Raw genomic sequence first — 24620 nt, forward strand, 5'->3', positions numbered from 1 at the left:
AACCTTTCAGCAGAAGGAGCTGTAGGTTCTAATGAAACTCTTGCTTCTTGGAAGTGGATTTTAATGTTTCTCTTAGGTTCACACTAATGGAATCTAAAGTACAGTACTGATAGATTTTTTTTCTTTCTGTGTGATTTAAAAATGAGCATGTTTCAATTTGCATTGCCCCCAAAATACTAAATAGGCAACCAGCAAGGCAGTTACAGCCCTGTAAAAACATAGGGATTTAAGGGAATGTCTGAATAGATAGGCAGAAATCTATCCAAACTTATTGTGTCACTTCTACGCTCCACATATTTGGCCGTGAGTCCTGCTGATGGTCCAGTGGAAAGAGAGCTACTCTGGGAATGAGGAGCATTGTCTATGGCCATTGTCTAAGGCTATGGAAAGAGCCTGGGCTTTGGAGTCAGAGGTCATGGGTTCAAATCTCGGCTCCGCCAACTGTCAGCTGTGTGACTTTGGGCAAGTCACTTAACTTCTCTGTGCCTCATCTGTAAATTGGGGATGAAGACTGTGTGAGCCCTCTGTGGGACAACCTGATCACCTGATCACAGTCTTCTAGACTGTGAGCCCACTGTTGGGTAGGGACTGTCTCTATATGTTGCCATCTTGTACTTCCCAAGCTCTTAGTACAGTGCTCTGCACACAGTAAGCGCTCAATAAATATGATTGATTGATCACCTTGTAACCTCCCCAATGCTTAGAACAGTGCTTTGCACATAGTAAGCACTTAATAAATTCCACTATTATTATTATTATTGTTCGTTCATTCATTCAGTTGTGTTTATTGAGCACTTACTATGTGCGAAGGATTATACTAAGTGCTTGGGAGAGTACAATATAATGCCACCCTGCATGCGCCCGATCTCCTATGATCTTGGCAGCTAAGCAGGGGCAGGCCTGGTTAGTATTGGATGGGAAACTGCCTGGGAATACCAGGTGCTGTAGACTTTTCAGTGCTTAGAACAGTGCTTGGCACATAGTAAGCACTTAACAAATACTATAATAATTATTATTATTATGAATGCCAATCCTGGTTCTGCCTGCTGGTGCTATGTAGAAGCAGCGTGGCTCAATGGAAAGAGCCCGGGCTTGGGAGTCAGAGGTCCTGGTTTCAAATCCCGGCTCTGCCACTTGTCAGCTGGGTGACCTTGGGCAAGTCACTTAACTTCTCTGTGCCTCAGTTACCTCATCTGTAAAATGGGGACTAAGGCGGTGAGCCCCATGTGGGACAAACTGATTACCTTGTATCTCCCCCAGAGCTTAGAATAGAGCTTGGCACATAGTAAGCACTTAACAAGATACCAAAATTATTATTATTATGTAACCTCAACATGCCTTCAGCCTCCCAATCACTGGGCCACCATGCTGCCTGACTGGCAACCTGTGCTAGGCCCCTTCGTGTCATGCTGGAGCCTCGTCCCCATCATGCTTTGAACCCATGAGGCAGGATGACATGAGCACTGGGCAGCACAAAACACTGGGAAGGCTCCGCTGGTTGCTGAAGCTCTGGTGGTCAGTCACCTATGGTGGTGACTGATGGACTTTGAGCCTTGAGGAACCTGAAACTCTACTCCATTAGCCACAGTATTTTCCTGCTACTCCATTTTTATTTTGTGTACTTAGACTTGGCACATATGGTCCTAGTGGGGGTTTTTCACTCATTCATTCAACTGTATTTATTGAGCACTTATTATGTGCAAAGCACTGTACTGAGTGCTTAGAAAGTACAATTCAGATTTTTGTGTCATCTGTCCTTATCAGTCAGTATTCACTGAACACTTACTATATGCAGAGCACTGTACTTACTGCTTTCATTCACTCGTATTTATTGAGCGCTTACTGTGCGCAAAGTACTGCACTAAGCGCTTGGGGGAGTACAATATAACAATAAACAGACACATTCCCTGCTCACAATTAGCTTACAGTCTAGAGGGAGCTTACAGTCTAGAGGGAATACTTACAACGGAATTAGCAGACATGTTCCCTACCCATAACAAGCTTACATGTGTTACCTCTCCTTAGATTGTGAGCCCCTTGTCTAATTTCCATCTGGTAGTCTTTCCCAGTGCATAGAACAGTGTTTGCACACAGTAATTGCTTAATACAGTGCTTAGTAAAGTGCTCTGCACACAGTAAGGGCTTAATAAATACGATTGAATGAATAAATGCTATTACTACTATTATGCCATCAGTAGGAAAGATTTCTGATAGAAGAATTACCTAAGGTATTCTGGAAGGTAGACGGGCCCATTCATTCATTCAGTCATATTTATTGAGTGCTTACCGTGTGCAGAGCACTGTACTAAGTGCTGGGAAGTACAAGTTGGCAACATATAGAGATGGTCCCTACCCAAAAACAGGCTCACAGTCTAGAAGGGGGAGACAGACAACAAAACAAAACATTTAGGCAGGTGTCAAAGTCATCAGAACATATAGAATTAAAGCTATATGCACATCATTAACAAAATAAATGGAGTAGTAAATATGTACAAGTAAAATAAATAGAGTATACAAATATATACAAGTGCCGTGGGGAGGGGAAGGAGGTAGGGCAGGGGGGACGGGGAGGAGGAGAGGAAAAAGGGAGCTCATTCTGGGAAGGCCTCAGAGGAGGTGAGTTCTCAGTAGGGCTTTGAAGGGAGGAAGAGAGATAGCTTGGCAGATGTGTGGAGGGAGGGCATTCCAGGCCAGGGGGAGGACATGGGCCGGGGGTCGATGGCAGGACAGACGAGAACAAGGTACAGTGAGGAGGTTAGCGGCAGAGGAGCAGAGGGTGTGGGCTGGGCTGTAGAAGGAGAGAAGGGAGGTGAGGTAGGAGGGGGCAAGGTGATGGTGAGCCTTGAAGCCGAGAGTGAGGAGTTTGTGCTTGATGTGTATGTTGACAGGCAGCCACTGGAGATTTTTGAAGAGGGGAGTAACATGCCCAGAGCGTTTCTGCACAAAGATGATCCGGGCAGCAGAGTGAATAATAGACTGATGTGGGGAGAGACAGGAGGATGGGAGACACAGAGGAGGCTGATGCAGTAATCCAGTCGGGATAGCATGAGAAATTGAACCAGCAAGGGAGTGGTTTGGATAGGGAGGAAAGGGAGGATCTTGGCGATGTTGTGGAGGTGAGACCGGCAGGTTTTGGTGACGGATTGGATGTGTGGGGTGAACGAGAGAGTGGAGTTGAGGATGAGATGAAACCAAGGTTGCGGGCCAAGGCCCAGATTATCTGTGATTGAGGAAGCTACTCAGGTAACCCACGACTGGCTATTGGTGCAGTGACACAGTTTTACCACTAGTCAGTGGTCATTTGGGGTGTAAATGGGTTCTGCACATGCAACACCTTCACCAATAATAACAATAACAATAATATGGCATTTGTTAAGCGCTTACTATGTGCAAAGCACTGTTCTAAGCACTGGGGGTATACAAGGAGATCAGGTTGTCCCACCTGGAGCTCACAGTCTTAATCCCTATTTTACAGATGAGGTAACTGAGGCACAGAGAAGTTAAGTGACTTGCCCAAAGTCACACAGCTAACAAGTGGCAGAGCCAGGATTAGAACCCAAGACCTCTGACTCCCAAGCCCGTGCTCTTTCCATTGAGCCATGCTGCTTGTGCTGCATCCCTGACTGCCTACTCACAGGTTGCACTCTGAACTTCAGCCAGAATGCAGCTGGCAGGGACGAGACAGTACGAGTTGGGCTGCACAAATAACTGTGGCTAGAATTAATTCCTACCCTGGTTCTGGGACCTGAAGTGTCAGGGAGCCAGGTCTGGTCTGTCATTCTCAGTCAACCAGTAAAAGTCACTTTGTGCCTTCTGTCTACAGAGCATGGCACTGACCACTTGGGAGAGTTCAATCGAATTAGTAGGCGTGAGCCTCGCTCTCTAGGACCTTACAGTCTAACAGGGGAATCAGACACTAGGATGAATTATTGATAGGAGGACGTAGGAGATATATATGTGTATATATATTACAGAGATGAGGCTCCATCAATCATCACTATGCTATATGGGGAGAGGGTGGGGGCTGTAATTCCATTTTGTTAATCGTCAATCTCAGAATTGCTATTTTTAATATGATTGTGTTTGTGTACAAGTAAAGAATGGTCTTTTGTCTTCAAAGATAATGCTATTGTTGGTAAGATCCTATCTGTATGTGCCTGTGTGACTTGAAATACCAGTGTGTGATAGACACACCCTGGTGTCATTGTTTTCATTTAAGAATAGATCCTTGTTGTGTTAATCGGTTTGTCCCATCCAATGCCTATCTATCTTATGAATCTACCTTTTGATATCCCAATCTTTGCACGGTGTTTCCTCAAGGAAGCACAACAATCCATCTCCCTCCCTTGATGACTGCACATCAGGCTGATTTGTCTGTTGTAGTGGTTTTTCAACAGTCCACTGTTATGTCACAATGAGGCTATGTTTCACTATGTCTATAATTCATTTCTCTGCTTTGCTGGCTTTTTGTTTAATATTATTTGATAAGCACTTACTATGTGCCAGTCACTGTTCTAAGTAAGGGGTAGGTATGAGGTAACCAGGTTGGACACAGTCCATGTCCCACATTGGGCTTATACTCTTAATCCGCATTTTATAGATGAGGTAACTGAGGCACAGATAAGTGAAGTGACTTGCCCAAGGCCATACAGCAGACAAGTGGTGGAGAGTGGATTAGAACCCAGGTCCTTTGGCCTCCCATGCCTCTTCTCTATCCACTAGACCATACAGCTGGCTTGCATCTGCCCTGTTTTAGTTTACCATAAACCAGCTGTTTGGCTGTCCTGCTGTTGTCCATTCTTCCCTCATGTCCCACCCAGTGGAGCTGCCTTACTTTGAGTGTTGCTTCCATTTGTTGCATTGAAAATGAGACTGAAAATTATTCTAATGGGAAAAAACTTAGGTTTCAGGTTCCACGTCCCCCAGTGGGTGTTTCTTTTACTCCCCCCGTCCAGACTGTAAACTCATTGTGGACAGGGAATGTGGCTGTTTATTGTTGTGTTGTACTCCCCAAGCAGTACAGTGCTCTGTACAAAGTCAGTGCTCAATAAATATGATTGAATGAATGACTACCCAAACAATTAAGCTTATATCTTATTCTTCTTTTCTTAATTAAAGGGGGAAAGGTGAACTAAATTTTCCTTTCCTATTTTGCCGTCCCATGGCCATTAGAAATGGACAGTCTTCTGTGCTCCTTCCTTCTATCATTTTATTTAGAGTGTTTGTTTGGTTGTTGTGAGCAGAGAATGTGCCTACTAACTCTATTTCTATTGTGCTGTCCTAAGTACTTAGTACAGTGCTTTGCACAGAGTAAGCACTCAATAAATACCATTGATGATGATGATAATGATGATGCTCATTTTGCTCTATTCTGCTTGAACTACTCAGGAGTCCAAGGACTCCTTGGATTGACAGTTTATATAGGTCAGGTGGGTTGCTGATCAGAGGACATCAGCTGGTCTCAGATTCATTCAATCATATTTACTGAGCACTTACTATGTACAGAGCACTGTACTAAGCACTTGGAAAATACAATTTGGCAACAGGTAGAGACAATTCCTACCCAACAAAAGGCTCACAGTCTAGAAGATGAAGGACTATTCCTGACAAAGTGAAGATAGTCCCGAAGTCTCAAGATGTGCCTAGTTGGAACTACAAATTCACTTCAGCAAATTATACCTTTTTTGGTTTGCAGTAGAGGAGATTGCATTTATTAATGCAATCGATCCAATTCTTTGTTTAAGTTGCTAGACGTTGGGAGTGAAAGAGACATAAAAAGGAATAAATAAATTAAAGGTTTTTTTTGAGCACTTACTGTGTACAAAGCACTGTACTAAGTGCTTGGGAGAGTGCAATACAAGAGTTGGTAGACACACTCCCTGCCCACAGGAAGCTTACAATCTAAAGGGAGAGGTGATAATATGATAGTAATGGCAGTAATAATGATGGTATTAAGCAATTACCTTGTTCCAAACACTGCGCTAAGTACTGGGGTAGATACTAGACAGTTAGATTGCATACAGTGTATGCCCACGTGGAGGTCACAGCCTGAGAGGAGAACAGATATTTTATCACCATGAATGACTCAAGAGGAGATTTTGATAGCCTAAAATCACTTTTTTTGGATAATGAGAGAGCTGATTACTATTTAGAAAACATTTCATGAATTATGTTGGGCCTAGTACATCATCTAGCTCTAGGGGAGGGAAAGACATCATCAGGCTAATCTAGTATATTAATAAGAAGCATGCAAACTAATTAAAGCAGAATTTAATGACCTGTGTCTATCCAAACCCTCTCTGGACACATACATAGTGACATAATAGAAGCTGCTATCAATAACCCTGGACTGACATAATAGAAATTGCTATCAATAAACCTGAACTGACAATCTTCGTGATGCGATAGTCACCTAATAAATCTGTCCCTTGTAGGTCTACAATTCACTATTCATTCATTCAGTTGTATTTATTTAGCGCTTACTGTGAGCAGAGCACAGTACTAACCACTGTGGAGAGTACAATACAACAATAAGCAGGCACATTCCATGCCCACAACAACCTTACAGTCTAATAAAGTCTGGGAGAAGCCCATCTTCTGTAAAAGTCCTATATCACTAGTCACTTCATAACCATGGTAGGTTTCCAGCAAACCAACTAAATTCTAGGGTTTCTGTTGTGATGAAGTCACAAGGAGCCCCTTCAACTCTTTGAGCCCCTTCAACTCTTTTTGAGACCCATTTTCTCCTACCCTGGGAAGGGCACGTCAAGGAGGAGAGAGAAAACGTTCCCTTTATTCCCCATGGAAATTTTCTGAGGCTTGTTGGACTTGTGCCTGGCTGTGTTCCACCAAAGAATATTGTGTTCCTGTGTTGCCCCTGGGTTCCATGAAGGCTTAGTGCCGTTTTGAGCTACAACCTGTTTAGCAGGTGGAGTCCTTCATGATGTCTTGACAAGTGACTGCTTTATTTTGGTGACTCATCCACTGCCAGTGGTGGCTAAAACTATGGCCTAGCGACAAGGGTGTGTAGCTGGGGAAGAAGGAGGTGGAGCAGTTGGTGACCACTGTTCCTCCTCATTCATCCCCATTTCCCTCCCATCTCACCCCCTCCCAACAGTCTCTCTCTCCCCTTCCCAGGAGAAGCAGCCACAAAACAAACACCACCCCCAAGGAGTTGGGGAAGATGGAGGGTGGGACATTGGTGAGCCCGGCTCCCACTCCTGGAGACATCCTTCTGTCCCACTTCCAGGGAGCACAGCCAAGAAACCGACATGACCGCCGGATCTGCTGCAACTTCAGTTTTTGTTCCTGCTCCTGCTCTTCACCTGGGCAGCTGCAGGCTGTGAGGTGGATGTGGGCTCAACAGCAGTGACAGACCGGCCAGGGGAATTAGGGATTTTGCATTGGCAGCAGCTGCAGCAGGGTAATAAGGATGAGGAAAGACACTAATTTTGGTTTTTCTGAGATATTTTCTCTCTTCCTCTCTCTCTCTCTCTCTGGTCATAACTCCTAGGGGTTTTTTTAGGCAAAGAAATATCAGCCCTCACACTTTGGTTTTTCTTCCTGCTTCTCCTCTCTTGCCATAGACCCCTTACTCATATCCTCTCTCCTGCCTGGAACTCCTTACTGTCCCCTTCCTATCAGACAGACCACTAATCTCTCTATTTCCAAAACCCTACTAAAATCTTGTCTTCTCATTCATTCATTCATTCAATCGTATTTATTGAGCGCTTACTGTGTGCAGAGCACTGTACTAAGCACTTGGGAAGTACAAGTTGACAACATTTAGAGACGGTCCCTACCCAACAGTGGGCTCACAGTCTAGAAGGTAATAATAATACGATGGCATTTATTAAGCACTTACTATGTGTAAAGCCCTGTACTACGTACTAGGGAGGTTACAAGGTGATCAGCTTGTCCCATGGGTGGGGGGCTCACAGTCTTAATCCCCATATTACAGATGCAGTAACTGAGGCCTAGAGAAGTGAATTGACTTGTCCAAAGTCACACAGCTGACAATTGGTGGAGCTGGGATTTGAACCCATGACCTCTGACTCCAAAGCCCGAGCTCTTGCCACTGCGCCACACTGTGAGGCAGTCAACAGCCTGATCCCCTTTCCTGAAGCAAAAATTTTAATTCTCTGCGTACCTGCCTCCACTCCAGAGTCATTCAATTATATTTCTTTCATTCTTATTTATTGAGCACATACTGAGTGCAGAGCACTGTACTAAGCACATGGGAGAGTACAGTATAACAATAAACAGACACATTCCCTGCCCACAAAATGAACTTACACCCATTCCTCAAGAATGGCTGGCCATCATGAATGACCCACTTCCCACTGACTTTTTACCCTGTCAAGTGCTGATCAGTTAGGATCTCAGCACGCAAGGCTCCTACTGTCCAAATGTAGAGGAAATCTACAATTTCTCTTCCCAAGATCTCTCTGAGGGAAGCATGATCTTTTGCAAACTGGAAAAAAATGGGCCTCAGAGGTGAAATGATTTGATGTCAGTCACCCACCATGTCAATTGGGGACCTGGACTTTCTCATCCAATCAATCAATGGTATTTATTGAGCACTTACTGTGTGCAGTACACTGTACTAAGCATTTGGGAGAGCACAATATGAAAGAGTAGGTATAGACAATGCCTGTTCACGAGGAGTTTACAGACTAGATGGAGAGATGGACATTATAATACATTTCATAAGGATGTGTACATAAGTGGTAAATTGGGCTTTTGCCCTAGGCCTGCCACTAAGGATGGTGGGATGTCTTCCCTATCCCTGTCAACATCTTCATCTGCATTGGGTGGGCCAGAAAAGCACTGGGAGCAAAGAAGACAGCAGCACCAGCAGAAAAAGTGGTTGAAGAGGAAGCGTTTACCCTCCTTCCTATCATTTTGCCCCTGCTCTTAGTCCTGGGGATACTACAGAGAGGTGCAGGGAGGAGCCCAGTGGATAGAGCCCAGGGCTGAGATTCAGGGGACTTTTCATTCATTCATTCATTCATTCATTCATTCAATCGTATTTATTGAGCGCTTACTGTGTTCAGAGCACTGTACTAAGCACTTGGGAAGTACAAGTTGGCAACATATAGAGACGGTCCCTACCCAACAGTGTGCTCACAGTCTAGAAGAGGGAGACAGAGAACAAAACAAAACATATTAACAAAATAGAATAAATATGTACAAATAAGAGTAATAAATATGTACAAACATATATACATATATACAGGTGCTGTGGGGAGGGGAAGGAGGTAAGACAGAGGGGATGGGGGGGGAGGAGGGGGAGAGGAAGGAGGAGTCTCAGTCTGGGAAGTCCTCCTGGAGGAGGTGAGCTCTCAGTAGGGCCTTGAAGGAAGGAAGAGAGCTAGCTTGGCGGATGTGCAGAGGGAGGGCATTCCAGGCCAGGGGGATGACGTGGGCCGGGGGTTGACGGCGGGACAGGTGAGAACGAGGCACGGTGAGGAGATTAGTGAAAGAGGAGCAGAGGGTGCGGGCTGGGCTGTAGAAAGAGAGAGGGGAGATGAGGTAGGAGGGGGCGAGGTGATGGAGAGCCTTGAAGCCGAGGGTGAGGAGTTTTTGCCTGATGCATAGGTTGATTGGTAGCCACTGGAGATTTTTGAGGAGGGGAGTGACATGCCCAGAGTGTTTCTGGACAAAGACGATCCAGGCAGTGGCGTGAAGTATGGATTGAAGTGGGGAGAGACAGGAGGATGGGAGATCGGAGAGGAGGCTGATGCAGTAATCCAGACTGGATAGGATGAGAGCTTGAACGAGCAGGGTAGCAGTTTGGATGGAGACGAAAGGGTGGATCTTGGCGATGTTGCGGAGGTGAGACCGGCAGGTTTTGGTGACGGATTGGACATGAGGGGTGAACGAGAGAGAGGAGTCGAGGATGACACCAAGGTTGCGGGCTTGTGAGACGGGAAGGATGGTAGTGCCGTCAACAGTGATGGGAAAGTCAGGGAGAGGGCAGGGTTTGGGAGGGAAGACAAGCAGTTCAGTCTTGGACATGTTGAGTTTTAGATGGCGGGCAGACATCCAGATGGAGATGTCCTGAAGGCAGGAGGAGATGCGAGCCTGGAGGGAGGGAGAGAGAGCAGGGGCAGGGATGTAGATTTGGATTTGGACTTGGATTCTAATCCCGGCTTAACCATTTGCCTGCCATGTGACCTTGGCTAAGTCATTTAACTTCTTTTTGTCTCAGTATTCTCAGGGTAACAAGACAATTGACAAAGCAATAACTGAGTTTCATATAAAAGCACATTCATTTTAACTACTTAGTTATGTTGATGTGTGTTGGGAAATGATTGTAATTTTATTTTTCAGGGAGATTTTGTAGTTAACTCTGTGTAAAGTTGATCAACTTACTTTATAATAAAGTAAGCCTGAGGAGTACTGTGTGAAAGACAGCTGATGCCAGGAGTTATTTGGCACAGTGGATAGAGCACAGGCCTGGGAGTCAGAAGGTCATGAGTTCTAATCCTAGCTCTGCCACTTGTCTGTGGTGTGACCTTGGGCAAGTCACTTCACTTCTCTGTGCCTCTGTTACCTCATCTGTAAAATGAGAATTGAGACTGTGAGCCCCAAGGGAGACAGGGACTGTGTCCAACCCAATTTGCTGGTATACACCCCAGCACTTTGTACATAGCACTTAATAAATACCACAATTATTATTAGAGAAGCAGTGTGGCTCAGTGGAAAGAGCATGGGCTTGGGAGTCAGAGGTCATGGGTTCAAATCCCAGCTCTGCCGCTTGTCAGCTGTGTGACTTTGAGCAAGTCACTTAACTTCTCTGTACCTCAGTTACCATATCTGTAAAACGGGGATTAAGACTGTGAGCCCCACGTGGGACAACCTGATCACCTTGTATCCTCCCCAGTGCTTAGATCAGTGCTAGGCACATAGTAAGCGCTTAACAGATACCATCATTATAGAGAAGTAGCGTGGCTCAGTGGAAAGAGCCCGGGCTTGGAAGTCAGATGTCATGGGTTCTAATTCACAGCTCCACCACTTGTCAGCTGTGTGACTTTGGGCAAATCACTTCACTTCTCCTGACCTCAGTGACCTCATCTGTAAAATGGGGATTAAAACTGTGAGCCCCATGTAGGACAACCTGATGACCTTGTATCTCCCCCAGTGCTTAGAACACAGTGCCTGGCACATAGTAAGTGCTTAACAAATACTATTATTATTATTATAAAAATCAGATTGCATAGTCAGTGCAAAAATAACACTTAAATTTGTTTCTCATTCTCCAATTTATATCCTCAGTATTTATGAAAAAAGTAAGGCTTGTGAAAAACATCATATGTTAAAATGAAAATGTTCAAATGGGTGATTTTTCTCTTATTTTGTCTCAACATAGGAACAACTATTTGTAGAAACCAGAGTTGGCTTAAAATAGAAACTAAGTTCAGAATTGAGAATTGATGGTCAAAATAATGAACTCTGAAAAAAATGGAGTAATTTTATTCATACTGATTTCATTCATTCATCCAATTTGCAGCCATCCTCTTCAGTGTCCAGGACAGCACTCAACACGTTTGTGGGCAGGGAATGTGTCCATTTATTGTTGTGTTGTACTCTCCCAAGCTCTTAGTACAGTGCTTTGCACACAGTAAGCACTCAAAAAATACAAATGAATGAATGAATAAATAGTGGGAATTTAGTATAAAATTAATGATTGATTGACTCACTTCAGAGAGGTATGAAAAACATAATTTAAAGGAGAGTGGCTGCGTTTATAATTAAGTAAACGAGTTGATCAAGAAGAAAATGATGAAATACAAATCACAGAAACTACGGATGGAATATTTTCTAAACAATCACAGATGAGTGAATGAAATTCAGACACTTGATTTTCTTAGGGGAGGGTGGAAGGCGAGGAAAGAGACACCGAGGACTCCGATGGGTCATAGTCACTCATTCATTCAATCATATTTATTGAGTGCTTACTGTGTGCAGAGCACCGTACTAAGCGCTTGTGAAGTGCAAGTTGGCAACATATAGAGATGGTCCCTACCCAACAACGGAATCACAGTCTAGAAGGGGGAACAGTCAGCTCATCTGTAATAAAATCGCCCCCACTCCCAACTTTCCAACAACCTAGAAAATAAATGAATTTACCAGCAAAGGCAGGTTCTACCATGGCCATTTCTGAAAAAGGGAGAAGAGCATAATTTAAGTATTCTTAAATTCTCTTCCCTGCCCTTCCTCCACCCACCCCACCTTTAGTTCTTTTCAGGTGGTGTGAGATATCTCAAAGCCACCCCCTGCAAGGAAATTTTTCTTGTGGCTCAATAAACAACATAGTTGACATTTATCGACAATTTATAAGGCTTGCTTAGAGTTTGTTTCTTCCAGTGTCTGTGCTACTCCCTGACTGTGTCTGTTTTAATTCCTAAAGATAATTGCAGCTATACAATACAGCATCACTTCAGTGAATATAATTGTACCCTCCAGTCATGAAAGAATTAACCCAGCTGGAAGCAGTGAAGAAATGGTTGAGGACAGTTACAAAGATAATGGGCTATCATCCCTGCTCTAGGCTTTTATGTGTTCTTAATTTTGGCCATTGCCTGCTACATATGGCTGACGTGATGCAAACAAATGCGGTTACTCTGTACTCTCCCAAGCGCTTAGTATAGTGCTCTGCATACTAGAGAAGCAGTGTGGCTCAGCGGAAAGTTCACGGGCTTTGGTTCAATTCCCGGCTCCACCACTTGTCAGCTGTGTGACTTTGGGCAAGCCACTTCACATCTCTGGGCCTCAGTTACCTCATCTGTAAAATGGGGATGAAGACTGTGAGCCCCCCCCGTGGGACAACCTGATCATCTTGTAACCTCCCCAGCACTTAAAACAGTGCTTTGCACATAGTAAGCACTTAATAAATGCCATCATTATTATTGTTATTATAGAGCAAGCACTTAATAAATACCACCGATTAATTGACTGATACCTTCTGCAGGAAGCAATCAGAGGACATGGCTCATTAGTGGGTGGTAAATTGGCCCCTTCAGTTGGGTGGAGGAAGACCAGATGGGGCACCCAGGAATATCACATGCACCTTAGGCAATTAGTATGCCCTGGCTACTCTCCCACCTCCTCTCCTTATCCCCAGCTCCCCAGAGAATCATTTAGTTGCATTTTCAGATGCTTGTCTTGTATGCTGTCGAGTCATCTCTGACCCATAGTGATGCCATGGACACATCTCTCCCAGAAGGCCCCACCTCCATCTGCAGTCGTTCTGGTAGTGTATCCATAGAGTTTTCTTGGTAAAAATATAGAAGTGGTTTACCATTGACTCCTTCCACGCAGTAAACTTCAGTCTCTGTTCTCGACTCTCTCCCATGCTGCTGCTGCCCAGTACAGATTAGTTTTGACTTGCAGCAGATTGCCTTCCACTCACTAGCCACTGCCCCAGCTAGGAATGGAATGGATATTCATTTATTCATTCATTCAATTGTATTTATTGAGTGCTTACTGTGTGCAGAGCATGGATATGCATCTGCTTGACTCTCCCTCCCAAAGTTGAGACTGGTAGAGAACTGGAAACTCTACTGCAACCCTGAGAGGGGTTTCAGATGCTTGATGACCAAGAAAATCTCTTTCACACACTGAAATCGAGAACTGAGGACTTGGGGGCTTAGGGAGGAGGGGTGGCATAAGGAGCCAAGGCACCTTACCTCCGGATTGCCATAACTCTGATCACCCTAGCTCAGTGATGAATTATTTATTTTGAAATGTACTTGTATCAGAAGCTGAATGTCTGGTCCAATGATGAATAATGCAACCCTAGTTCTTGGAATTCTCAGCCCTGAGGGTAACTATGCCCTCATGAGGTCTCTGCTGACCTTTGCTTGGGAACTTTCATGTCGGGCCTGAGGTTCCTGGCTTCAAGGGAACTAAAGCGTCCGGTCATATCACTATATCATTTTGTTAAGGAAACGAAGACCTTGCACAGGCTTGAATGTGAATTTTTTATTGCAACATTCAAATCATGCTGCTGTAACTAATGGTAGATATTTTTAAAGTAAAAAAAATTCAAAATGAATGATTTAAGAAATAAAGTCTAAATTTTTCCATGGTCTAAAACAGAGACCTATTGGGAAACATTTCCCTTCCTCCTGGCCACTTCCTGCTTTCTCTTACCAGGCTATAGCATTTCTTGGTTGCTTTTTAAAGTCCCCAAAGGCAGACCTTGGACATAAATAGAATGTTGTGTAAAGTTTCAGTAACTAGCCAGGGTACTAGGAAATCCACATTCTGGGACTATCACAACTATTATTTAGCGTGTGATCAGTCTAATAAACCCCATATGAAGGGCTATATGAATGGCTTCAGGCAATGTAAGACTATCAAAAGATTCAAACAATTAAATTCAAGCACTTTGATCTTTATGTAATCCGATTTTGGAAGATAAAAGCATAATCCGGCAATTGCATGACCCCTATGCAAGGTCAGTGCTTCGTTCATGAGGATGGCCACCAACAGCCCTTGCAGATACTGGACAGATCTTTAATGACCCTTAAAGAAGAGATATATGTCATATTGTGACCATTATACTGGTTCTCCAGAACAGCAGAAAACCAGATTGTTTCATGTGAAGCCAGCCAGATGACCACCCTATCCTTCATCCATTCAAGTAGAAAGAGAGAGATGAGCCAGATTGGCTCTCACCTTTCTCCCTAAAGAATCCCTGTCTCCCAAAGGATTCTGGTAAATGTCATTTTGCTCAACTCTGGGCAATGTACCAGATTTTTGAGGAGGAAATTAAAGATTATTTTTTTCAGCAGTGATTATGACCTGATAGATTGATCTGTGTGAATTATGAATTAGGAAGAAGATAAGGAGGAGGGAGGGGTCATTAATCATTGACTGTCTATTGTAAGCAGCACTTCAGAGAGTGCAGTAGAACTAAGAGGCACAGTCTCAAGGACCCTCTTACCCTTCTCTTCCTTCTCCCCTCTTTTCCTCCTCCTCTATTTTCTTCTTTTTCTCCTGTTTCCCTTATTACTAGACTTAATTCTTCTGTGACACTAACAGCCCCTCCCCTTTTTCAGTTGGGAAAATTATCCAAAAAAGTGGAGCAATTTTACAAGTAAAGGCAGTAATTCCTAGGAGAAAGAATTGAATAGATAGGCATCCTAGTGAATTTTCAGTGCCTTTAATAGAGTGTTTATTGAGCATTTATTCTGTGCCCAGAGCTGAACTAAGTAGATAGATACAATTGCTGCCTCTTGGAGCCTATGATCCAACTGTAATTCAACCTGCAGTAGTAGTTTGAACAATTCCACACCTGGCCTTTTGCCAACACATGTCCTACAGCACACTGAATAGAAACAATTCAAATATTTTCATCTTATTTCTCAATCTTAGAATTCTCCCAAACATCTGGTTGGGAAGCTGTCCTCGGCAGGTCGAACATGTAACCATCAAGCTAAAACACGAGTTGGGGATAACAGCTGTGATGAACTTCCAGACTGAATGGGATGTAGTTCAAAATTCATCAGGCTGCAACCGCTATCCAGAACCCATGGCCCCCGAGACCATGATCAGGCTGTATAAGGAAGAAGGCCTGGCCTATATATGGATGCCTACACCCGATATGTGTACAGAAGGTAAGGAGGCAAGTGGGATGATCAGCTGATTCTTGCTCTCAGTACTCATAGTCCATATTCAAAGGAGACATCAATGGAAGTACAAGTCACCTATGAGTAAGCATGATTGTTACTCTTTAGATTTTTTTGCTAAATGCATTTTGCAAAAATTCAGGTAAAATATATGCATTTTTGAGAAATAGTTCTAGGTTGGAATTCTGGTCATGTATATAACTTATAGGTATCTATGGTTTGGCCTTAGAATTCAGGTAAAATGGCTGATAGTTGACAGGAAGACACTTAAATGGTTTATCAATGTCAATAATAACTGCCTATGACCTTCATTCATACCTCAGATGATGACACAAAATAACAGTGATAAAAACCTATCTTCCTCTTACATTTCTAGTTCTCTTACATTTCTGTTTCCTTGAGAATGAAAAAGGGGGTGAGCGTATCTGTCTGCTCAGGCAAAGTTTAAAATCAGGTATTCATCAGCGATGTAATTTTTTGAGAGCTTACTGTGTGTAGAGCATTTACAAAGCTTTTGGGAGAATACCAGAGTTGGTAGACATGTTCCCTGCCCACAACAAGTTGACAGTCAAGATGGGGATTCACTAGAGGGGTAGCTAACAGTATAGAGGGTTTTTTTTAATGCACTAACTCCAAGCACTAAGTATAGATTTAAGTACATATGATTTTCCTGTTTTTGACTCTGCCTGGAAAATAAAGCCTTATTGAGAATATAAGACGGTAAGCAATGCCACTGGATGAGATAGGTGGACCATCCGTTAATGGTGTGATCTGCGTGCTTCCCATCGTGGAAACACAATTCTTGGAGGAACAGTTTGTGGGCTTCCCTTCTTGATGCCCACCCTGATCTCCTCCAATGTCGCCTTCCTTTCCATCTACTTCCTTAACTTTCTTCTAGTAGTCTTTAGTCTAGATCCTGCATAAACCTACTGAGATTTTCAGCCTGCTCAATTTTCTATGATAAGACTTCCCTATGCTTCCCACCTGCTCTGTGAAATACTTCTTTGTCTTTGTTTTGGCCTTTTCACTTCAGTGTTGTCCCCTCGCTGTGACATTGTGAGATTAGTACAGTGCCCCAACACTTAGTACAGTGCCTGGCACATAGTAGTTCTTAACAAATATTATTATTTAGTAAGTAACAATACCTTGGGTACCCTGATTCCTCTTAGGGTCAGGAAGACTGTGGGAGCCCCTTCCTTCCTCTCCCCCTCGTCCCCCTCTCCATCCCCCCATCTTACCTCCTTCCCTTCCCCACAGCACCTGTATATATGTATATATGGTTGTACATATTTATTACTCTATTTATTTATTTATTTTACTTGTACATTTCTATCCTATTTATTTTATTTTGTTGGTATGTTTGGTTCTGTTCTCTGTCTCCCCCTTTTAGACTGTGAGCCCACTGTTGGGTAGGGACTGTCTCTATGTGTTGCCAATTTTACTTCCCAAGCGCTTAGTACAGTGCTCTGCACATAGTAAGCGCTCAATAAATACGATTGATTGATTGATTGATTGATTGATAAGGAACAGCGTGGCCTAGTGGAAAGAGCATGGGCCTGGGAATCAGAGGATCTGGTTCTAATCCCAGCTCTGCCAATTGCCCGCTGTATGACCTTGGGCAAGTCACTTAACTTTTCTGGACCTCAATTTTCTCAACTGTGAAGTAGGAATTCAATACCAGTTCTCCCTCTTACCTAGACTTTGAGTTCCACATGGTGCAGGGATTGTGTCCAACCTGATTACCCTGTTTCTACTTATAGTGCTTAACAAATATAATGTTAATGATAATAATAATAAAAGACCTTTAGCCCACCTCCCTTCATGTTTACCAGCTGATCCCCCAACTGGCTTCAGATGACCCCTTGCTTGCTCTGGATTCCAAATAAGTAAGCAAGAAGTCAGTCAGAGTCAGTCTCTGCCCAGGGCAGCCCATAGACATTGTCCTCCCAAGATTTTCCAGTTTATGTCAGGGGGCCAGTTGGCCCCACCAAATCCTTTGTAAAATGGGTGCTATGCAAACTATCACTTGAATAAATTCCTTTATGATAACTGTTATAAGAATTTTGGCATTTGTTAAGGACTTATTAGGTGCCAAGCACTGAACTAAGCACAGGGATAGATTCAATACAACCAGACTGGATGCAGTCTGAGTCTAAGTGGGAGGGAGAACAGCTATTGAATCCCCAATTTATAGATGAGGAAACTGAAGCACAGAGAAGTTATGTGATTTGCCCAGTATCACAAAGCAGGTAAGTGGTGGAACTGAGAGTAGCACCCAGGTTTTCTGACCTCCAGACCTGTGATCCGTCTTCTTGGTCACCCCCCTTCTCCCTCATACAGGTTCTTGGTTCTGAAGTCTCAGGATTGAGGCCTCACTGACTCTCTCAATGGAAGACTCCATCATCGGCATCATCAATTTTGAAAACTTCAACACTTTCCCTTCTCCGTCTTTATCTTTTCAGACAGAAGAGTCCAAATCCCTTCCAGAATAGTGATTAAATTATTCTAGGATTGCAACATTATGCATTCAGATCAGCACCCTCATCGATTCCGAGTGCTTAGCCATGTTTTTCTTGCCATCTCTGCCTTGACCCAGGGCTCAGAAAAGACACCCCACCTCCTAGCACCCTGTACATTTTGATCTCTACCACCAAAGTACTGGCACATCTCCTCCAAGAGGGCTTCCCAGATTAAGTGCCCCCCTTTCCTCTTCTCCCACTCCCTTCTGCATCAACCTGACTTGCTCCCTTAGTTCTTCCTCGCTCTCAACCTCACAACATTTAGGTAAATATCTGTAATTTATTTATTTATATAGATATCTGCCTCCCTTAGTGTATACTGTAAACTTGTTGTGGGCAGGAAATGTGTCTGTTTATTGTAGCATTGTACTCTCTCAAGCACTTAGTATAGTGCTCTGCACACAGTAAGTGCTCAATAAATATGAATGAATGAATGAATGAATCTCCTGGTGTTGCTTCTGATTGGGTTGACCTGAAAAGGTGCAATCTCCCCCTTGAAGGTCTGAGAGGCCTTCATCTCTTGTCAGAGGGACCTGAGAGGTGGGTTGATTCCAGGCCCTTCCCGGGATTTGAGTCCACTCATATAGTCACCCCTGAGAACTCCCCAGAGACAAGCCATTCACTGAGGCAGAGACCACTCCAAACTGGACTAGATGCACCAAGCAGATCCAGGGCTGACCAGGACTGACTTTCTGGAAAAGGAAGTTTTCACGGAGGGGGCGAGATCCTCTCCACCACGAAGTTTATCCAGCAGCAGGAGAGGGAAGCTTGGCTCACAGTCTGCACCCATGTTTTATTTCTAAATTTAAGGTTTCAAAATGTGGAATGTGGTTTGGAAAATGGAAATAGAATTTTCTGCTCCCCTGTCCATGTCTTTTCCTCAAGTTTGAACTGATCCAGTTATAAGCAGAATCATTGCTAGGATGCCCTTGAACTAGACAAGAGATAACATATTCCTCTGGCTTCAAATCTCATCCTGTGCTCTGAACACTGACTGGCTGAAGTTCACCCCCTTGCCCCATGTTGATTAATTGCCAGAGGGATGCCAGAAGGTGAGTCAAAACCCAGTACACTTAAGACCTACTATGGTTTTAACCAAAGGCCTTTTTAATATCTAAGAGTCACAGCTCTTCATTCCATTAGTCATTAGTTTAAGTGGAGGAGGGAAGTTTGTAATTCCCATTTTACAGATGAGGCACCTACCAAGGGGTAAAAATGCACAATGGAGGGAAAATAAAGTGCAGGAACAATGCCTGTCAAGAAGATGTAGTGCCTAAGAATAATAATAATTGTGATATTTGTTAAGCACTTACTACGTACCAGGCACAGTACTAGGCACTGGATACAAGCAAATTGGGTTGGGCGCAGCCCCTGTCCCATATGAGGCTCACACTTTTAATCCCCGTTTTACAGATGAGAGAATTAAGGCATGGAGAATAATAATAATAAAAATAATAATAAGAATGGTATTTGTTAAGTGCTTGCAATGTGCTTAGCACTGTTCTAAGCACTGGGGGAGATACAAGGTAATCAGGTTGTCCCATGTGGGGCTCACAGTTTTAATTCCCATTTTACATATGAGGTAACAGGCACAGAGAAGTGAAGTGACTTGCCCAAGTCCAAGAGCAGATGAGTGGCCAAGCCGGGATTAGAACCCAGGTCCTTCTGATTCCCAGGCCCATGCTTTATCCACTAGGCCACGCTGCCTAGCTGAGCCTCATTGGCTAAAGGGATTTCCTTTTTTCTGGGAAGCACTTTTACATGTAGGAGTAATTAGAAATCAAGTAGTTGTTAAGTGTTCATGGTGTGCTAAGTACTGTCCTAAGTGTTTTGGTAGGTTCAGGATAATAAGGTTGGTCATAGTCCCTATACCACATTGTTGAGGGCTCAGAGTTTAAGTAGAGTAGGGAGGAGAGGTTTGATATTCCTATTTTACAGATGAGGAAAACAAAACACAGAGATGTGAAGTGACTTTTCCAAGGTCACACAGCATATAAGTGGTGACTGGATTAGAACCCAGGTCCTCTGTCTTCAAGGCCTGAGCTCTGTAATTGCAGGGCCGATGAACAGTCCTGCATCTAAGAAACATGCTTTCATAAGGAACCAATGCATCTGCCATGGCCCATTGAACATATAGCTGAATTCAGCAGCTTGTTTTTAGAGCTTTAGAGAAAAGTCCTCTGAAAGTGTTTTGAATTAGCAGGAAAATACTTTTGGATAAAAATGAAGGTGTCTTATGCTGTTAGGTAAGATTGCCATTTATAATAGTCATAACCAAGTTAAAATTATTTGTTCTAACAGTAGATATTCTTTTCATTTTGTCTTGTGCAGGCATCATTGTTTAAATTTTTCCTGGCATATGCTATTTGGCTTAAGAACAAAAAGTCCCTCAGCCTACTATTTACTTGAAAGTCTTCTCTTGCAACTTTATTTCACTGGGTCCTAGGGGTAACATTTCTGTCTTTCTTTTGCTCTTCAAATGGCCCAGCAAGACTTTGGAATTGCCATATCTATGTATGCATCTCAGTAAGTCCTATTCTATTGTCCATTTTAGTATTTCCCTGGCAGTCACAAAAATGACCATTAAAATTATATATAAAGACAATACAAGCCTCAGGAGATCATATGTTATCTGCTAAGAAATTTTGCTGTTCCCATTTGAGGCTGAAACAATGAAATGAAATATGAATTACAAACTCATCTCCCCTTTCCGTGGCTCTAGAGAGGGCAGCAGTGCACACTCTGGAGCTCAAGGGAGGAAAGCAACCACCTTCCGCCCCTCTTTTATTCTCCATTTGAGGGTTCATATATAATCCCGAAGATGGAGGGGTTTCAAGAGGATAGCCATCATACTGTTTCCCCAGGATCTTCTGTTGCCCCATTGGATCCAGAATACTGGGCTGGGTGAACTGATCCCAGGGTGGCATTGCCTCAGAAATTGACTGGAGACAGCTGCTAAGGGGACTATTCATTCATTCATTCAATCGTATTTATTGAGCACTTACTGTGTGCAAAGCACTGTACTAAGTGCTTGGGAGAATACAACATAACAACAAACAGACACATTCCTGCAGTAGTAGTAGTAGTAGTAGTAGTAGTAGTAGTAGTAGTAGTGGTAGTAGTAGTAGTAGTAGTAGTAAATTGATTTATTAAATGCTTAATGGGTATGGAGCACTGAACTAAACACTGATGAAGGTCTGTGATCCATAGTTACTGGTCCCCAGAAGCTGATGTGATGTGGAATTAGAAGAATTTCAGATCCTCCAACCTCAAAGTGTCCCAGCCAGGAGGAGAAGAGCCAATCCATCAGTCATATTCATTGAGCACTTACAATGTGCAGAACGTTCGTACTAAGCTCTTGGGCGAGTACAGAAAGCACTGTTGAGGGATACAATACCCTCCTCCTCTCTTCCAACCCCTCTATTTACATTTGTGTGGCTCAGTGGAAAGAGCACGGGCTTTGGAGTCAGAGGTCATGGGTTCAAGTCCCTGATCTGCCAGTTGTCAGCTGTGTGACTCTGGGCAAGTCACTTAACTTCTCTGTGCCTCAGTTACCTCATCTGTAAAATGGGGATTAAGACTGAGCCCCCCTGTGGGACAACCTGATCACCTTGTAGCCTCCCTAGCACTTAGAACAGTGCTTTGCACATAATAAGCGCTTAATAAATGCCATCATTATTATTTGCACAAATGTCTCCACACAGAATTGAGACAGACCATTCACTTTCCTCACAAAGGGACAAATCAGGGTGTCTTGTGAATAACAAGATATAAGTAACAGATATGGTGACAATAACTAGTCAGGCAGTAAGTCACTGAAGGTATAAACAGTTGTTCTTAGTCTGTGGTCCTTCATATGGGTTTCAGGAAATAGGAATTGTTAATAATGCATGACTTTTTCAGCCCTCCCTCCTCCACCCTTCCCTGTCGCCCCATCCATATGCATACACACAATCTCACTATCAGAATGTCATCCTAAAACCAGACAGTAGATTTTAAATTTTTAGTACACTATAAAGACCACTGCCGCATACATATTGTGGAAGATGAAGATTGATTTTATATTTTTCATAACTACAACTCTCACACACATTTAGTGGAATATGCAGATTGGGTCCCAAGATTTAAAGGAGAAGAGTCACTTTCTATATAACTGTCTTAGTTTTTATTCAAAATATCAATTGAATAAACTTCATAAATCAGTGTGAATATGTGTAAAAACAACTTTTCATTAGTTTGGTGGTTTGACAACATGGGAGTTTCTGTTTTGCAGTTATCCTTATATTTGGGGATGGTGAATTTAATTAACATCATCAACTAATTTTGTCATACGTTGTGTCTGCTGTATCCATTCCAGTTTTATAAATTTAAATGAGCACATGCTACACCTCATAAATTGACCTCTTTAAATTGTGCGTCCTGATTCTGTCAAGTCTTCTAAATTGAATGAAAAAAATGAAGCATGAGGAAGCAAATGTCCCCCCTCCTTCTTCTTGGGGAAACATCCATGGAGGACTGGGAATTGGGTTGACTTAGCCATAAAATGGATGCTGAGAAATGACCTGTGAAATCATTTAAACTGCTGCCTAGACTACAGCTGCCACATCTGAGAGCTGTCATCTTTATCAGAAAGCCATCACATCCCCTTTGATCTTTGTCACTTTCTGTCAAATGTAGCTACACAACTCTGAAATAGGTTCATCGAGCTGTGTTTGGCAGAGAGGCAGGTAAAAAAAATGAAAGTCCTTTGGGGACAGTTGATGGATCTTTCCCATCTGGCCTAGACCAAAATGTGATTAAAAAGAAAAAAAAACTTACCAACTTCCCTCATTTCCCCCCCAAAAGGGAAAGAAACAAGCCACAGTGCATAGGTCTCACCCTGAGTGGTATTTTGATTTTGTTGAATATCGGAAGAGTTATTTCTGTGATGTAAGATTTTGTTATTCTTGTGACTGTGCCTCAATTTCCCGTTCACAGGTAGAGTACAGATGTTGCCTCAGGCTGTCCACCTTCTGCATGGACTACTGAGGAATGGACACACTGTCTATGTTCACTGCAATGCTGGGGTCGGCAGATCAACCGCTGCTGTGTGTGGCTGGCTGAGGTACGTCAAGGGCTGGAATATGAGGAAAGTGCAGTACTTCGTGATGGCCAAAAGACCCGCTGTATACATCGATGAAGAAGCACTGGATCGTGCAGAGGAAGATTTTTATCAGAAATTTGGGAAGGTTCATACTTCTCTCTGCTGTTTCTAGGTGACGTTTTACCTTCACACACCTCTCCATGAAGAAACAATAATGAAGAGTCTATCTGCATGAGGCAGGGTTTTATTTTGTGATATGTGATTTTTGCTCTTAGAATAGATTGGTTTGGGATGCTTTAGAAAATAACTAGTGAGAAAAGCCAAAGGGCACTGGCCTGGGCAGTTCTAAGGCACAGAGATTGACCACATTGGTGTCAGGAGGGAAAGGAGTGACTTCCATGTACCCATTCTGTAAAACCTTTGAGGCTGAATTTTACTGTGGTATGGGTCTTAACTACTTGCCATACAGGAGGGAAGAAATTAGTTATGCAGATGGTGTCTTTTCTGAAAGCGAGCTGTTGCCATCCTGAAATAGGCTGAATCATTCCAAAAGCTGTTGGCCTGCTGGTGCTGTTTGGGCTGGGTAGACAGTTTCGGAAGGGCTCAGGCTCAAGCTTGCAGACCAGGCTCTGCACCAGCTCCTACAGTTTAGCAGAGCAGCATTCTAAACTGTTTCTAAAGGCGTTTAGAACTGCTTTCTGACCCTTTAGGTGCCTCGAAGCCTGCCTGGCCTTTCTACAGGGCCATTCGAGGCCCCATCCTGGATTCCAAGCACTTTATCATATCCCTCCTTAACTGCTGCATCTGTCTCCTCGCTGATCTCCCTGCCTCCTCTCTCCCTTCTCCAGCCCATATTTCACTCTGCTGCCCAGATCATTTTTCAAAAAAGTTCAGCTCAGTGGAAAAGTGCACGGCTTTGGAGTCAGAGGTCATGGGTTCAAATCCCATATTCGCCAATTGTCAGCTGTGTGACTTTGGGCAGGTCACTTAACTTCTTTGTGCCTCAGTTACCCTCATCTGTAAAATGGGGATTAAGATTGTGAGCCCCCCGTGGGACAACCTGATCACCTTGTAACCTCCCCAGCACTTAGAACAGTGCTTTGCACATAGTAAGCTCTTAATAAATGCCATTATTATTATTATGTTATTATTATCTCCCCACTTCTAAAGAACCTGCAATAGTTGCCCATCCACCTCCACCTGAAACAGAAACTCCTTACCATCAGATTTAAAACACACAATTACCTTTCTCCTTCCTGCCTTACCTCACTGATTTCCTACTACCCCCAGCCATCTCCTAAGTGCTTAGTAGAGTGCTATGCACACAATAAGTGCTCAGTAGTTTATTGATTTGGAGATTTTTGATGACAAGAACAG

At 43.3% G+C, this 24620-nt stretch overlaps 1 protein-coding gene across 2 annotated transcripts in view; it reads left to right on the plus strand.

Moving 5' to 3' along the window:
• Positions 1 to 24111, plus strand: part of EPM2A (EPM2A glucan phosphatase, laforin) — an 86618-nt gene extending 62507 nt beyond the window's left edge. For both annotated transcript variants that reach the window (XM_038742158.1, XM_038742157.1), the window contains exons 3-4: positions 15388 to 15629; positions 23138 to 24111. In XM_038742158.1, the coding sequence (XP_038598086.1) occupies positions 15388 to 15629; positions 23138 to 23415 (520 nt within the window). In that variant the 3' untranslated portion in view covers positions 23416 to 24111. The remainder of the gene's footprint in view (positions 1 to 15387; positions 15630 to 23137) is intronic.
• Positions 24112 to 24620: the final 509 nt, after the last annotated feature.

The sequence above is a fragment of the Tachyglossus aculeatus genome, chromosome 2 (genome assembly GCF_015852505.1).
Source record: "Tachyglossus aculeatus isolate mTacAcu1 chromosome 2, mTacAcu1.pri, whole genome shotgun sequence".
Taxonomy (NCBI): domain Eukaryota; kingdom Metazoa; phylum Chordata; class Mammalia; order Monotremata; family Tachyglossidae; genus Tachyglossus; species Tachyglossus aculeatus.